Source organism: Amblyomma maculatum, unplaced genomic scaffold (assembly GCF_055883805.1).
Source record: "Amblyomma maculatum isolate TAMU_Amacu unplaced genomic scaffold, ASM5588380v1 scaffold_13, whole genome shotgun sequence".
Taxonomy (NCBI): Eukaryota; Metazoa; Arthropoda; class Arachnida; order Ixodida; family Ixodidae; genus Amblyomma; species Amblyomma maculatum.
This window is the reverse complement of record NW_028146738.1, coordinates 21,167,683-21,184,434: the sequence shown is the minus strand read 5'-3', so window position 1 is coordinate 21,184,434 and position 16,752 is coordinate 21,167,683. Positions and strand designations below refer to the sequence as shown.

Here is a 16,752-nt window from a genome sequence, read left to right as displayed (position 1 = left end):
ATTCCTAAGGAATAATTCCATAATTCCGTTCGAGTACAGATAATATCTGCTAAGCGCCATCAACAGAAACACGTTCATGGAAAAAACAGAAATCTTCTGTTACAGTGGCTAACCACTGTAACGGAAGACAGTGGCTTCTGTTTTTGGTGCCGCAACCTCACAAACCCGCGAAAGATTAGTCACGTGGACACCTAAGTTACAAAAAAAAAAACGTATTTTTAAAAACATTTGAAACCCAAAACAAATAACATCTCATATTTGAAGAGTTCAATCAGTTTTTGCGTGTATTATAGTGCCACAAATTGTGAAGCAGTATACGGCTGCGGTCCTACGCCCTCATGACCGTCTCGGAAGGCACGGCATGGCGTCATGGCCGCGGATCACGGATATGAGCTAGCGCGCTTCATCATTAATTTTCGGCGCTTGAACTGTTTATCATGCAAGGTGAGTCGAGCATATTCTTACTAGCATTTTATATACACAGTCCTATAACACCGAGTCCATTTTAATCGCTAGTAAAGACCTGGGCTGCTGCGTTGGGTCTAAATAGCACGTGGGAGACAACATCCGTACGTATAGTGATCACGGAAGGACGCCATAGTCCGCTGAAAAATGAATACGTACTAATTTTCATTGCGTGCTGAAATCCACATCACAAAATGCACGGCAAAAAAGGCGGGAAGTTTTTAACTTCGAGGTGTACGCTTTTGGCCTACTTGAGATGTCAGGAAGCGCGGCGTTTTCAAACTCGTTTCCGGTCCTAGGAAGGATCACTATACCGGGGATTTTTAACCGCTTGCAGTTTTTTTTTTTTTTTTTTCAATTTCATGAGAGATTCGTGGCCAGAGGTCGAGCTGCAGATTGGACTGTTTCTGCGCGCGTGTAATTAGCTCAATCGACCGCGTTTATATCTTAAATTACGCCTCTTATGTGAAACAACTGCAGTGACAAAAAACTGTCCATAAGGTAAGCAACACCTTGTATAATTTCGCAGCTTAATTCTAAACATCAACGTTTACGCTCCCTTGTAAAATATGCTCTCATTCTTGACAGTTATTTCTTTTCCGCCACTATAAACTGCAGGTGTGTGGGCACGCGTGTGTGCATGTAACTCTTGTGCAGGTACTCAATATATTTGCGGCCTCGCATACGGTTGATGCTCTTGCACGTTTTCATTACATTGAGGAAAGCAAACGCACTATCCCTGCAGCGCGCTGCGAAGAATTAGGCTCATGAATCTAGTCCCTGCGTCATTTCGAATACCAGCCACACCATCAAACGACCAGAAGAAAAAGAATGAAAGCAAAATATTACGAATGCAGAATCAGTGCTCACTCCACATTCCTGAGCAGCGCGCCTCTCTCAAGAAAAAAAAAAAAAAATACTCCACGAGATATGAGTGCGTGACGTCACCCTCGTGTCACTTGATTGCGCACCCTAGGGCCTGCAAAAATATTCACCCAAATACAACGCACGGCGACGACATTTTCTAAATATGCAATGCGTTAAAGATAACTCAACGGGTTTTCAGATGCATACTTTTTGTTCTCAGTATTTCGAGTAACGTTGCTGATTGAGAAAGTGTTAAAGGCGAAGAGCTCATTTTCAATGTTGAGGGCCTTCAGTTTCACAACATTTGCCCTTAAGATCAAAAATAAAAGGTTGAATATGTGATTTTAGTTAATCAATGGTATATTCATTAAGCTCAGTAATATACTTAATGTCTGCTTTGCTGTATACAACCGACATGCTCTCACGGCACTGAGTTATCTCACAGTCTTTAAACTGAAAAGTTGTAAAGTGTTAAAAAAGTCGCCCAATTTTGCATTTACTGTATGTTAATTCTTGAACTTGCTAAAGAAAGGTATATTGTTACCTGCAGGATCTACTATTGCAGATTTTACCTTTGTGGTGTACAGGAGGCAGTTTTCTTACTGCAATGAGCTTCGCCATTTGCATCGACACCCTGCCAGCAATTCATGCAACCAACAACTACCAGGCTTTCAAGCTCATGTTTCTATCGCACTTTGCTTTCAATGCTTTGTTCCCCAAAGACACAGGCCTCTACTTGGAGTTGTCACACAGCAGTGAGTACCGGTTTGAGTTGGGATAATCTTTGTAATTTTATACTTCTCAAAGGTGAGGTAATGACTGAAGCTGTAGCTGATTGCTTTTCATAGGACTCTTGATAAATAAAGCAATCTGATAAGCAAGGCTGATAATAATAAGTAAAGCAATCTTGGAAACAGAAAGGATTCGCTCCACCCAAATAACTAATAGGTTATAGAATGTAATGTGGCTGAGGCTGCTATACTGCCTGGCTGCTGCCATGGGCGTCTTCAGTGAGGTGCAAAAAAGGCAGTTGCCCCCCTCCCCAAATCACAGCATGCAATGGAGTTATGTGCCCACATTTAAAGCTGCATTGGTAGAAGCTTAGGGGTGTTATTGCCTCCATAAAAATGTAGCAGAGATGAAATTGCCGAAACAAGCTGGCAGTCTAAAGTGGCATAAGAAGTCTGCTTCGTAAAATCGGGTTGTATCACAAGGTTGCGAAATTAAGAAGAGCATCGTGTACTGACAAGATCCATAGAACTTGGACTAGAGCAGCCTGGCTGCTTGAATGTGGTGCTTTGCCAAGATGCTCATGAACAGCTTTATGCCACGTATTGTGCATGGAGTGAAGAAACTTGAAAGTTTGACTTTTGGGGTGACAGTGAACTAAGGGCACTTTGCTTACAGACTACAGGGCGGTGGAACCTCTATGTCTGTGTGCAGAGCTTTGTAAGGAATAGAGAAGCAGTACCTCAAAATGTGCAACTTCCCTACTTAATGAAACATTACAATCATCCTACCAAACCCTCAGCTTCCATGCTTTTATTTTTGAATTTTGATTCAGTGTAACTTATGCAGTCACCGAAGACACTGACTTTTTTTTTTTCAATTAAAACTGGATTGTAAAAATATAGTTCAATGTACATTTATCACTATTTCTTTTTTAAACTCAAAAAGTAAAACTGCTAACAGTAGCATCTGTAAACATGTTCCTTTGTTGTTTTCTTCTTATGAAGGAGGGTGAGCATTGTACCCTTTCCTGTCTTCGCTTTAGTGAATATTGTGTTGTGATGCAGCCAATGTTTCATTATGCTGTATTAGAATAAAAAACAGGACAATTGTTGGCAAAGCTTACATAAATTATGCAACACAAGGAAAAACATATCTGCACAGAGCACTCAGAACTTTTTGTTGCTACAAAAGCGCATAAGAAAAAAAAAATGTTGTGATCTCAATTACATATAAATTTGACTAGTAATGAAAACCATAAATGTGCAAGCTATCAAGGACTTTCACTTCTCAGTCAGTGAGTACAGTAAAGGGCTAATTCATGTTCATTCCTCCTGCTTTTCAGCTATGACATGCTTATACTACTTGCACGCTCATTGGTTTCATCAAAAATAGGAGAATGATTGCAAGAATGGCAATGATCCAAGAGGTGGGAATGTTTATCTCTCAAAATAATTTTATTCTTAAAAGCTTCGAGTTCAAGCATATGCCCCTTTGGCCAGTGTATATCAAGGCACATGGATTCCTATGTACCAGAGGACAACAACAGGGTACAAAATGCTCCTCATAGTTTTTGTGTTGCTAGATAAGCATTGCTTTCCTCTTGTTCTATGCACTGTAGGATATATTCTGGGTTGGCCAGCTGCTTCATTCTGAATGGTGGTTCCACACCTAACCTGACGGACTTAATGCGGTATTTGAGGTTCACACAAGTGATTGCAGATGCCATCAGATGTTCTGAATGGAAAAGATTAGCCGCCAAGTGCGTACAACCAGCTTCATTGTAGAGAGCATGGCCTAGGAAAGCAGGTTTTGTTATCTCGGACGCGTCTCGAGGCTTTAATGTGACACCGCAGTCACAAGGAAGTTTCTTTTTTTATTGCACCAGGTGTAGTTTGACTACACCTGGTGAGCATGAGCATGATAGCTACTGCTACCACCCCGTTTAAAGGGGACGCTCCTATATTCCATCCTTCCATCCATTCCACCATTCCATCCATCCATCCATTTGACGGACACAACGTACGTGGCTACCTTTTTTTCGCGAAGATCTACAACTTTTGCATTGACACTTTTTCTCTCAAGCCAATAATTAAAAATAACTAATTAGTCTTTACGAATTAATCAACTGTATGAACGAAAAAATACTAGAGGTTAGCATAGGTCACTCTGAACATCTCTGAATTTGTTTCACTGTGCTAGGGCAAATCAAATTTTTTAAAACCATGGTCCAAGTTAGCTGGGACACCCGGTATATACTGTGAATCTGAAAATTGGGTTGTAAATGAAAAACAAATTAGAGAGTGTCTTAGATGTCTCTTAAGAGGAGAATGGCAAAAGCCTACCCTTCATCTCCTATCATTTGCCTCCCATCGATAGCCTCTTGTTGGCATTCGTTGCAGTGCTACATATAACTATAATTGGTTTACAGGAAAGGAAAGGTGCAGTATCTATCAAACTTTCTCTGGCAAGTGTAAATTTGGACGGTACACCATTGCTTCTGTCGCGTGGTGTTCCTTGGTGCGCGTTCAAGTGTGGCATTGCAGATGGCAGGAATGCATCCTACCTCGGCCAATCAGAATGCCACAAAAGCGGGACACACTTTGTCCATGACAGCATGAGCCATTAAAGGCTTTTGCCTTAAAAAAAAATGTTTTAAGAAATAGTGTTGGCGGAGGGAAGCAGTGCTTTATTCTTTCCTTGAATGCAGTCTTCATATTTCCACTGTATCAAGTGTGAAAATATTTTGTCCTTGCTGATCAGGGCAATTGCAGGTGTGAACCCTGGCCAAGGAAGAAAGAAGGAGCGCTCAAAGAAAAAACAGCACTACATTTTTCTAAGAGTTGCTGCCCTGATCGCCTCACTGCAAGACTTTGAAATTTAGCTTTTGTAAATTTTACAATTTTAACTCTTTTTATTTGTCCCATTAGCCTCAAGTGCGAGCAAACAGGTAATGGTGCATCTGTGTTTGATTTCATAAGGTTTTGCAGTGCTGTGAAAGATAAGGGTGTCAGGGCCAGTCAATATAGTACGCATTACATTATTGTCTCCCAACACACATGTTGACCGCGCTGTGGTTTGTAGACAGGCTTTTGGCGTGGAAGGGGTAAGTCAGTGTTTTATTGTTACAGTGTGATAATTTAAAAATGCTTGTAGCATGTGCCTTATATCCTGGGGCTTGTATCTGAATTGGTGTTTTAATTTATTTTTTTGCAGTACAAACGGAATACTGTTTGTAAATCACTTTTTTGTTGCAATTCTATTGCTATTAAATGCAACCTAAATCGCCCTGTACACTTTATTTATATTTGCTTGCTGTTGCATTTTAGTGGCTCATATTATTTGTATTAGTATTGACTGTAAGGTATCAGCATTTTTACAGTTATTGTTGCAGCACTGAAGTGCTAAGCTAACTAAGCCACACGCAGTCAAATACAGCAAAAAATCCATTGTTGTACATAGTGCATACATTTACTTTTTATCTATTTAACCTGCTGTACCATATAGCCAGCATGGGGAGTAACCCAGCTAGCGTGAACCTAATTCATTGGATGCTGGAATACAGTAGCATAATAGAATGTCATTCATGATGATGTTATTTGATAATGCACATTTTAATTTTTTGAATATTAACAGGGGAGCATCCATTGGTAGTCATAGAATGGAAGCATTGATATGTTCCATTGTGTTGAAATGTTACTATAGCTGGCAGCATTGCCCAATGTTCTGTGGCTGTTTATTATTTTATTGTATTATCATTTTTATTTTTACAGTTATTGTTTGCTGCATTGAATGTGCTAAACTGATTGAGCCACATATAGTCATGTATAACAGAAAAGCCATTGTTGTACATATTTTATTCCTTTACTTTGTATCTATTTAACCTGTTGTGCCATAGCCAGTGTGGGCTGGTCATATATGCTTTTTAGAGGGGGGAGTCATCCACCTAACTTGAACCTAATTTATTGGATACTGGAAGACAGTAGCATATAGTCGAATATCAGTCGTGATGACATCATTTGATAATACATATTTTTTATTTTGAATATGAGCAGGGGAGCAGCCATTGATAGTCATCAAATAGAAGTATTGCTATGTTTAATTGTGTTCAAATATTGCTGGCAGCATTGCCTAACATTCTTTGTGTGTTTTTACTCAGAAGAAATAAGATGTGTGAAATGACAAACAATGGAGCTTCACAGAAAATTTGTGGCAGTCATGGAAAGAAGAGAATGCTGTTAAATTTCAAAAAGCATGTTAACAGAAAATGAAACTTTAGGTAATTTTTCGGTTTTCTACAGACAGAAAAGCATGTTTAATAACAGTTGACTGAAAACTTAGAACTAAACATCACAGATATTTTCTTTTATCTGCAAACAGAAAAATCTGTAAACCTATAAAAAAGAAGTAAAACAGAAAACAGCATAACACAATTTTTGCAAAATTCACAAATATTTTTGTTAATACTAAACAGGAAAATTATGTGAAATGATAAAACAAAATTGAAAACAAAACATAGCATAACAGTAAAATTTCTGGCAGGACAGCTGCCAGAAAATGTATTTTTCAACAAAACTTTCTTACAGTGCAGTTGCGTGCACGTGGAAGTGATAAGCTTCGAGCGGCGGCCCTACTGCGGCTATAGTTTGGCAGCACTGAAGATGAGACATTCCAAAAGTGGTGATATTAGGGCTGTTAGAGCTGATTTTGTCAAGAAGTCCAACTTCATTCCAGATAGTGCCACAGTGTCCTGGGACTGAGATGGAGCATACCTCTTTCACCCATCAAGATATGAAATACTTTAGTGAGCGGCTCAAAAGTACATCTCATGCTGACTCCAAGGACATCAAAACAGAGAGAGAGTCTGACGTGGGAACTCCTCAAATGAGATTCTAGGAAAAAGAAAGAAGAGAATGAACGCTGGCTAGAAGCAGAAGAAGAGCTAAAATGCAAGGTAGTAACGGAGGAAAGACAAGAACGGGAAGCAAAGTTTGCGAAGCAATGCAAAGAATTTGAGAGGCTATATGTTGAACTAGAGGTGCTTGAACTCAGACCTGAGATGAAGCGAAGGGCAGTCCAGAATTGCAGAGCTGTAGCCTCGGAGGATGGAAAAGGTGAGAAATTACAGCACCAGAAAACAGGGAGACAAAAAGTTAGTTTTGATCAATCAGGTGAGGCGATGAACGACTACTTGTTAAGGAATACTACTCAACTGCGGCACTTCAAAGTTAAAACTAAGCACCAAAATTGAAGGACACACTGCGATGCTAGAGGGAAGCATGATATGACCACGGTTTGGTTGAGACCCTCTCTGCTTAAATCCGTCAGCGAGTTACCAGCTTTAAAAGCTTGTGAATAAGAAAAGAGCACCTAATCGTTTCAAACGGAAAAGGAAAGCGAGAACTCTACGGAGAGATGTGGTAGGGGAAAAAGAAATAGTTGACCAGCTTAGTCGCCACGTTGACAGGATAGGGGATCCCGTGCAAGTGTGCAGTGGATAGAAAGCTGTAAAATAGGAAAGTGTGACCCCAACCCGAAGGAAAGTGGCACGTAACACAATGTTGGATAATTTCGACAACTTCAGAAAGAATTTAGTGTGAGCATTCAATCATCAGGGGCATAGGAAAGAGAGTAGAGGTGCTCAAATGTTCAGCTATGGAATCTGAGGTTCTGGGCAGCCTTGGAAAGTGTATAGGATAGGAGATCCCGTACAAGTGTGCAGCGGACAGAAAGCTGTAAAATGGGAAAGTGTGACCCCAGTCCGAAGGAAAGTGGCACGTGACACATTGTTGGATAATTGCGACAACTTCAGAAAGAATTTAGTCTGAGCATTCAATCATCGGGGGCATAGGAAAGAGAGTTGAGGTGCTCAAATGTACAGCTATGGAATCTGAGGTTCTGGGCAGCCTTGGAAAGTGTACAGGATAGGGGATCCCGTGCAAGTGTGCAGCAGACAGAAAGCTGTAAAATGGGAAAGTGTGACCCCAGTCCGAAGGAAAGTGGCACGTGACACAATGTTGGATAATTGTGACAACTTCAGAAAGAATTTAGTGTGAGCATCCAATCATCAGGGGCATGGGAAAGAGAGTAGAGGCACTAAAATGTACAGCTATGGAATCTGAGGTTCTGGGCAGCCTTGGAAAGTGTACAGAATAGCGGATCCCGTACAAGTGTGCAGCGGACAGAAAGCTGTAAAATGGGAAAGTGTGACCCCAGTCCAAAGGAAAGTGGCACGTGACACATTGTTGGATAATTGCGACAACTTCAGAAAGAATTTAGTCTGAGCATTCAATCATCGGGGGCATAGGAAAGAGAGTTGAGGTGCTCAAATGTACAGCTATGGAATCTGAGGTTCTGGGCAGCCTTGGAAAGTGTACAGGATAGGGGATCCCGTGCAAGTGTGCAGCAGACAGAAAGCTGTAAAATGGGAAAGTGTGACCCCAGTCCGAAGGAAAGTGGCACGTGACACAATGTTGGATAATTGTGACAACTTCAGAAAGAATTTAGTGTGAGCATCCAATCATCAGGGGCATGGGAAAGAGAGTAGAGGCACTAAAATGTACAGCTATGGAATCTGAGGTTCTGGGCAGCCTTGGAAAGTGTACAGAATAGCGGATCCCGTACAAGTGTGCAGCGGACAGAAAGCTGTAAAATGGGAAAGTGTGACTCCAGTCCAAAGGAAAGTGGCACGTGACACAATGTTGGATAATTGCGACAACTTCAGAAAGAATTTAGTGTGAGCATCCAATCATCAGGGGCATGGGAAAGAGAGTAGAGGTGCTCTAATGTACAGCTATGGAATCTGAGGTTCTGGGTAGCCTTGGAAAGTGTACAGGATAGGGGATTCCGTGCAAGTGTGCAGCGGGCAGAAAGCTGTAAAATGGGAAAGTATGACCCCAGTCCGAAGGAAAGTGGCACGTGATACAATGTTGGATAATTGCGACAACTTCAGAAAGAATTTAGTGTGAGCATTCAATCATCAGGGGCATGGGAAAGAGAGTAGAGGTGCTCTAATGTACAGCTATGGAATCTGAGGTTCTGGGCAGCCTTGGAAAGTGTACAGAATAGGGGATCCCGTACAAGTGTGCAGCGGACAGAAAGCTGTAAAATGGGAAAGTGTGACCCCAGTCCGAAGGAAAGTGGCACGTGACACAATGTTGGATAATTGCGACAACTTCAGAAAGAATTTAGTGTGAGCATATAATCATCAGGGGCATGGGAAAGAGAGTAGAGGTGCTCAAATGTACAGCTATGGAATCTGAGGTTCTGGGCAGTCTTGAAAGTGTACAGGATAGGGGATCCCGTGCAAGTGTGCAGCGGACAGAAAGCTGTAAAATGGGAAAGTGTGACCCCAGTCCGAAGGAAAGTGGCACGTGACACAATGTTGGATAATTGCGACAACTTCAGAAAGAATTTAGTGTGAGCATATAATCATCAGGGGCATGGGAAAGAGAGTAGAGGTGCTCAAATGTACAGCTATGGAATCTGAGGTTCTGGGCAGTCTGGAAAGTGTACAGGATAGGGGATCCCGTGCAAGTGTGCAGCGGACAGAAAGCTGTAAAATGGGAAAGTGTGACCCCAGTCCGAAGGACAGTGGCACGTGACACAATGTTGGATAATTGCGACAACTTCAGAAAGAATTTAGTGTGAGCATATAATCATCAGGGGCATGGGAAAGAGAGTAGAGGTGCTCAAATGTACAGCTATGGAATCTGAGGTTCTGGGCAGTCTTGAAAGTGTACAGGATAGGGGATCCCGTGCAAGTGTGCAGCGGACAGAAAGCTGTAAAATGGGAAAGTGTGACCCCAGTCCGAAGGAAAGTGGCACGTGACACAATGTTGGATAATTGCGACAACTTCAGAAAGAATTTAGTGTGAGCATATAATCATCAGGGGCATGGGAAAGAGAGTAGAGGTGCTCAAATGTACAGCTATGGAATCTGAGGTTCTGGGCAGTCTGGAAAGTGTACAGGATAGGGGATCCCGTGCAAGTGTGCAGCGGACAGAAAGCTGTAAAATGGGAAAGTGTGACCCCAGTCCGAAGGACAGTGGCACGTGACACAATGTTGGATAATTGCGACAACTTCAGAAAGAATTTAGTGTGAGCATATAATCATCAGGGGCATGGGAAAGAGAGTAGAGGTGCTCAAATGTACAGCTATGGAATCTGAGGTTCTGGGCAGTCTGGAAAGTGTACAGGATAGGGGATCCCGTGCAAGTGTGCAGCGGACAGAAAGCTGTAAAATGGGAAAGAGTGACCCCAGTCTGAAGGAAAGTGGCACGTAACACAATGTTGGATAATTGTGACAACTTCAAAAAGAATTTGGTGTGAGCATTCAATCATCAGGGGCATAGGAAAGAGAGTAGAGGTGCTCAAATGTACAGCTATGGAATCTGAGGTTCTGGGCAGCCTTGGAAAGTGTACACAAAGTATGGAAAGTATGGTAGAATGGGGCCACCACAGGATTTGTGACACATGGGAGTCAGTTGAGCTGAAAGGCAACCAGAATAATGAGCAAACGGCCAAGAACATAACTCAGGGAATAGAGCTGCATAACCCTAAGATATGGAGACGTTCGGTCGATACTCTGGAGTTGGTCTATACACCTTTTTAATTGGCCAAAGGATGCTGCCATGTTGGAGACTGGGCTGTGCTCATAGCACAGGAAAAAGCTCCGGATTCTCCTCCCACGCATGCTTCATAGCCCAGTCAAGCTGGTTTCTCCCAGGGTCGTGAAAAGGTCGATGTCTACGAGAGCATCATTAGTGAGCCCGGAAAGCGGCGTGCCCACAGTGCGCGTGGGCTTCCAGAGATAGAAGGCACGCAGCCACGAGAAGGGTAAAAGTGCACAACTCGCTCAAATTAAAGAAAAGCCCGTCTTGAGTTAGCAGTGCTAATGGTCACTGAAAAGAGGAGTGGGGTCATTTTAAAATCTGAAAAAAAAAACATTCGCATTGTGTATCAAGCACAGGAGAGCATGTTCTGATCGTGCGACGCGTGCGGTATAGTGCAATAAGAGTGAAGGACAATTCTCAATGGGCACTAAGTTGGCAACTCCTAGTCAGTGTGAGACAATAGAGGAATTAGGCAGCAAGAGCGTGCCAAATCTGGGCAATACGGCTACTAACGAGAGGCCACGTGCTAGTTAAGCTACAGAGGCCAGAACAGCTAATTGTGGAGGACTGTGGAGTAGGAGTCGATGAGTACGGTTGCCAACCAAAAGTGCACACTGGATCTTCAAAGTGTGAAGTTCAGCCTGGCAATTCAGAAGAGATGACGTTGCGCTCCGGGAGCATAGAGGCTATTTCGGTACAGGATGAAGATTCACGCCGTGTGGGTAAAAAACCGCAGGAAGCTGCTTTTGCTCGCGAAACACACACGGAAAACTGTAGGCATGCAAGAGAGCTGGTGCTAGATTGAAACAGACCAAGTTTCAGGCTCCAAATTTGCACTCTCGGATGACTGCGGGATAACCGTAGTAACAGGAATGCTGGACGCTCAAGGCAAAACGTTTCCCGCGGGTCGCCCCGGAACAGCGCGAAAGCGGATCATGATCAGGCGACGTTTCCGAGAGGTTCCATCGGTAGCCGAGGCAACGGACAAAGAAAAGCGCTTTTATGGACCACACCGCGCGAAGTCCCTGAATATATGGGAGGCCCCGAAGGAGTAAAAAGATGCCGTACAGAAACAAAGCCACTGGGATCGCAGGTAATGTAGCCTGAGATATCCAGAAGGAACTCTGAGTAGACGGGCACAAAATTCAAGAGGAAAAGGACAAATGCCTACGCAAGTTCCCCACGTGAGAGATTCGCCCACAACACGTGCTGAGCCGCTTTGTCGAAAGCAGTAATGGAAAAAACGCATTAAGGGAGGCGGGAAACTCTTTTCTCGCGCTGCATTGCTCGGCTCTGCTTTTCGACTTCATTCACAGCTAGGTAAAAGTATGCATGTCTCAGCGAGTGCGCAGGGAGAGGACGATCAAGCAGGGACGTGTCGCGACGCTTTTCTTCAAGCTTCGACACAGGCACAAAGAGGCAGGCTGCGGCCCCGCAGGGGACACCTTAAAGAGTAACCTGTCTCCCCGCGTAGTTTTCCTTTTTTTTTTCTTTTTTTTTTTCTTGTAGGATCGGGCAACGGGATGAAAGCTACGTTTTGCGCTAGTGGTTTGAAATTTTTCGGACATTTGAGTTTTGCAGCAGAATGTTATAAGGGCAACTGCACCTTTCAGCCTCAAATTTAGTTGTCAGTTACGGCAAAGCTGCCAAGTTTCGTGATACACAAACGTGTGCGGAAAGGTCTCGAATTGAATTATGACAGTGACAAAGTTTAAACGCAGTTTTAAGCACAGAGTTGTTCAGTACTAGTTACATTTTTGGGTACTCATAAGCCTCAGGTGCGTATACAGCTGGCAATTGCATAACTGCGTGCTCTTGTTGAATATTCGAATCGGCAAAGTTTGAGGAACAAGCTTGCCGGTCGGAGATTTCCGCTGTCCAGTCATCACTTTCGAGCATTGCTTCTTCTGTGAGCGCTCCAAGGTCAACCTGAACATCCAGTAAAAATGTGCTGTTCCGTTTATGGTGATTGTAAGAAGATGTGAGCGGTGTGGAAAATTTGTTTTGATTTCTAATCTTCGTGGAACACCCACTCACCTTTTTGTATACGGCCTGCAGATCTTGTTTTTGGTGGCCTCATCTGCGACATGGAAGCTTGCTCTGACTCGAAATTCGGGCAAAATTGAGGGGGTCAAAATTTAGGAATTTTATGTTTCATTTATCAGAAAGTCTGGTGGATCCACAGTGGATTCCGGGCGCTTTCGCGTGTGTCAGTGCTCTGTTCTGTGGAAAATTTGACCCATGCTTTCCTTTATTGCTGCTGGTTGGAATTTGGGGTGCTGTTGCCAGCATGGAGACGCTCCTTCAAGCCAGGCAATCAACGTGAGCACAAGCCTACTCTCTTCGGCGAGAGGGACCACTGGCCGATCGAGATTTTCTCTGCCGGCACCGTTCGCACGACCGCCAGCACGAGATGCACCAAGGCAGAGCAAGCGGAGGAGGTGGCCATCGCCGACCGCGACTGCCACACGCAGTGCTATATGCGACTCGAGGCAGGCGGTGAGAAATTACGCCAAAGGCAGGATAGCGAAGGAAGCGGTGCGCATACTGCAGGCAACCAAGAACGACGATGGCAGCAAACAAGTGAGAATCAAGTTGTTCCCGGCGCACGCGGGCGAGGCGTGAGGCCGCAACGCCAACCACAACGAGACAGCACACGCCGAGGCGCGCGCGCTAACGGACCGCGCCCCGGTCGACTGGCCGCTGTGGTTCAGCACCAAGGACCAAATGACCGACTACAACGAAATAACCAAGGCGTTCCGCCTACCTCGCAGAACTCTTCCACCCCTTTGCTCGGGGCTCAGTCGAGAGCAAACCGTTTTATTCAGACAGCTACAGACGGGCTCACTCCTCAGCCCGTCGCTGATGCACAGAATGTATCCCGAGACGCACCCGACAGACAAATGCAGTCTGCCGAACGGAGACGGCCGTCTTCGCACACATTCTGTGGAATTGCAACAAGTACCAGGAAGAGCTAAGTCTGGGAGGATCCCGCCGCGACTGGAAGCAGCCGCAGGGAGCGACAATCAAAAGGAACAACTCTGGGCCGTCCAGCAGGTCATCAAGGCGCTGGCCCGGCAGGGAACCAGTGAGCCGGCAACGGCGAGCGGGGACCCAGGCCGCGCGGCGCGGTGCCCAGAGGACGACGTAGGCCCCGTCCGGAGCGCGCGTTCTACTGCAGGCCCCAAATAAACGTTTTAACAATCCAATTTGCCGCAGAGGACCTGTTAGGAATGGCGGCAACGAGTCGGCCACGGGAGCTGCCGATACCACCGAGGCAAGTGGTGTCATCCCGACTAAAAGAGATGAAGTGGTCAACGGGGACTGTGACACGCGACTTAAAGCAGCCATATGGCAAGAGTTGAAGAGGAACGCGGAGTTGTTTGGCCGGTCATCGACTACGGTTAGCAAGCTTCTGTAATTTACGGTTTGCCAATGTGTACTATTTTTCTTTTATAAATATAATTCTCCTCTTGATCATCATCTGATCATCTGACTGGAAAACAGAAAAGGTGCAAGTGGCACTGCATTAGTCGATACCCTCAAGGCGGCCGCACGGGCATTCCTCTTCAGGGGAGCCGAGCGAAGGGATAAAAGGATCGCTCCAGGCTACATTTCTCCCTGCTCTTGCCGACGACGCGCGTCGGCTCCTTTCACGCTGGTGTGGGCCCAGAACATGAGCCCCGGAAGACATGGGTGCCTCTGGAGCAGCCGTCTTTACCGCCACAACGGCTTCCTCTTCGCCACCAAGTCCTATAACTCTTCGGGACGGCGTGTCACCAAAAGTGAGAATGGTTGCAAGTGCATGATAGTGCAGTGATCAAGACATTCCCTCTACTACGATCGAGCCCGCCCTTCACCTACGGATCCTGGGGAAGACGGACGCTATAAAACTGTGAGTGTGTCCGGGCATTGGCGTTCTCGGTTCTGATTCTTGTTCTAGTTCTGGTTCTTTCCTCATACATCAAAGATGTAAATAAACCGTCTTCATCCTCCAACTCCGTGCCGCCATCACTCGCCAGCACTTCTCTCCTGAGTGGAACGGGCCTCGACATGGCCAATGGAATCGTCAAGCTCGGCACTCGAACCGCATATTTAACACAACGAAAGCTGAACACCAAAACACCACCCCCTTCTGCACTATAGTAGTTGGGTTCCGGATACGATGATGGCAGTGTTTGGGAGTGTGCGCACCGACGAGTGACGTTTCATTAAAGTGGCGGTTCCATGATCGCCATCTTGAGGGTAGTTCAGATTCTGCCGCCAGGCTACGCCACTATAATTCATGACTAAGGAATTGAGTACCCAGCCCTCTTGACCTGCGCTGCCTGAAGGCTTTTTTTTTTCTTTTTTTTTTTTTTTGTTGATGGGTGGGCTTTCAGATTTTTGTGGCTCCACAGCGGCGTCCAGGCAGAGAAGGGGTGGGTTTTTGTCCCACTCCTGCGCAGCGTGGGCTGCCTCATTCAACTCCCTCTTCACCCCACAGCACGGCTACTTCGAACAATACACGCCCCGAGATGGGACAAGAGCCTTCCCTCTACTGCCTATACTTTGTCTCACAAGATATGTCTGCAGCACTGCAAAAGGCAGATGCATCCCAGTACAATCAGGATCACTCGCACTACAATAGGCAATTGTGTTCTACGCGCCTCTCGCCCCGCAAATTGGCGGGTGACAGTAGGAGCACAGCTCTCTGTTATAGCGCGCAGGGGCGAGAGGCACATAGGAGCACAATTACAAGGGCTCTTCTGCTTTTCCCAGTGCTGCAGATATCTTGTGAGGCGAAGTATAGTTTCCACCATGGAGCCACGAACCCGATTGCTCCTCCCCGCCGAGCGTGAGGGGGTTGGACAGGAGTAACGTTGGACAGGACTGCAGTAGGCTAGCTTGACTGAATAAAAATAAAACAAGGTGTCAACATGATTGCACATTGCAATTTTAGTACCAGTGAAAAGGAAAAGCGAATGGCATATATTTCTGCAGGCTTCCTCAATGAACCTTAGTTGAAGTCGGCGCCTTTCTTGTGTTCTTTTGATCCTCGTCTTTAGCACTGTGAGCACTGTGTGCAATCATGTGATCATTAGGGGCTTTAGATTACGGCGACCCTATCTGTAAGGGGTATAGAGTAATAGCGGGGGGGGGGGGGGGGGGGCAAGTGCGCATGGTCAATATATAATTACCTCAACCCTCGCCTGTTCATCACATCACTCAGCGCGTGCGCTTTGTTGCCGCGCTATTCCCCTATGCCCCTGAGTGGTAGGGTCCCATATTCTAAAGCTCCCTATTGTTGATGCCATAGATGTAGTAGGGACCGGAACACTCCTTGACTGGAGTGTAAACTGCCAGCTCTTGAGGTCAACAGAAATTTCCTTTATCAAACGTTATTACAAATATAATATAGCTATAATTAGCTGAACTTCAGTGAACAGTCGTCCTTGCTTATTTTTAGTTCGTAGCACAAATTAACATGTTTCTATTTTCCCAAGAACTCTATCTCATTTGTCGAGAGTGATATCGAAGGATCGCTTACACATTCTTCTTTGAGTTCCCTTATCTTTCTGTCTTCTACAATCTCGCGTGTCAGTTGTTCTTTATTTCTGCTTATGAGTTTGCAGATATGCATTCTAGCAGAATGGTATCTTTAAAATTATTGTATATATAATTACCTGTTTCATACACTTTTCATAGGCACGTGGCTAATAAACTAGTGATACACACTAATAAAAATGCTTAACTTCGCTCATTAACATCTAATCTCTAAACGTCTCGAACGGTTCTTTCTCTAGGTGCAAAAGATTTTGCACAATTTTGCATTTTCCGAGACAAGTAAAGTTGAAAAGCCGTTTCTTACCTTTGCGTTTTTCTTTACAGCTTAAACATCTTTGTAGCTATTTATAAACCAAATGCGTCATTCGAAAGCAGAGAAAATAAGCTTTACAAAGATATTAAAACTACATTTATAAACTAAACGAGTGAGGCAAAGTAGACGTACGAATATCACCAAAAATGTCGTCTCTTCATCGCTGGAGTGGGACCGCCACCCTAATGAATTATATATTATTAATGGGGACACAAC

At 44.6% G+C, this 16,752-nt stretch overlaps 1 protein-coding gene across 3 annotated transcripts; it reads left to right on the top strand.

The window, feature by feature from the left end:
* The first annotated feature begins 354 nt into the window (after positions 1–354).
* LOC146172331 (uncharacterized) lies at positions 355–14,825 on the top strand. Of its 3 annotated transcripts, none has more exons than XM_084585850.1 (3): positions 355–444; positions 1,883–2,087; positions 12,966–14,825. In XM_084585850.1, exons 1-3 carry the CDS (start codon positions 370–372, stop codon positions 13,652–13,654), a joined length of 969 nt encoding a protein of 322 aa, XP_084441976.1. In that variant the 5' UTR covers positions 355–369; the 3' UTR covers positions 13,655–14,825. The 3 variants fall into 3 exon arrangements, with proteins under 3 accessions (XP_084441976.1, XP_084441978.1, XP_084441977.1); XM_084585852.1 differs by having other exon boundaries at positions 358–444; positions 1,920–2,087; XM_084585851.1 differs by having other exon boundaries at positions 362–444; positions 1,898–2,087.
* The last annotated feature ends 1,927 nt before the right edge of the window (positions 14,826–16,752 follow it).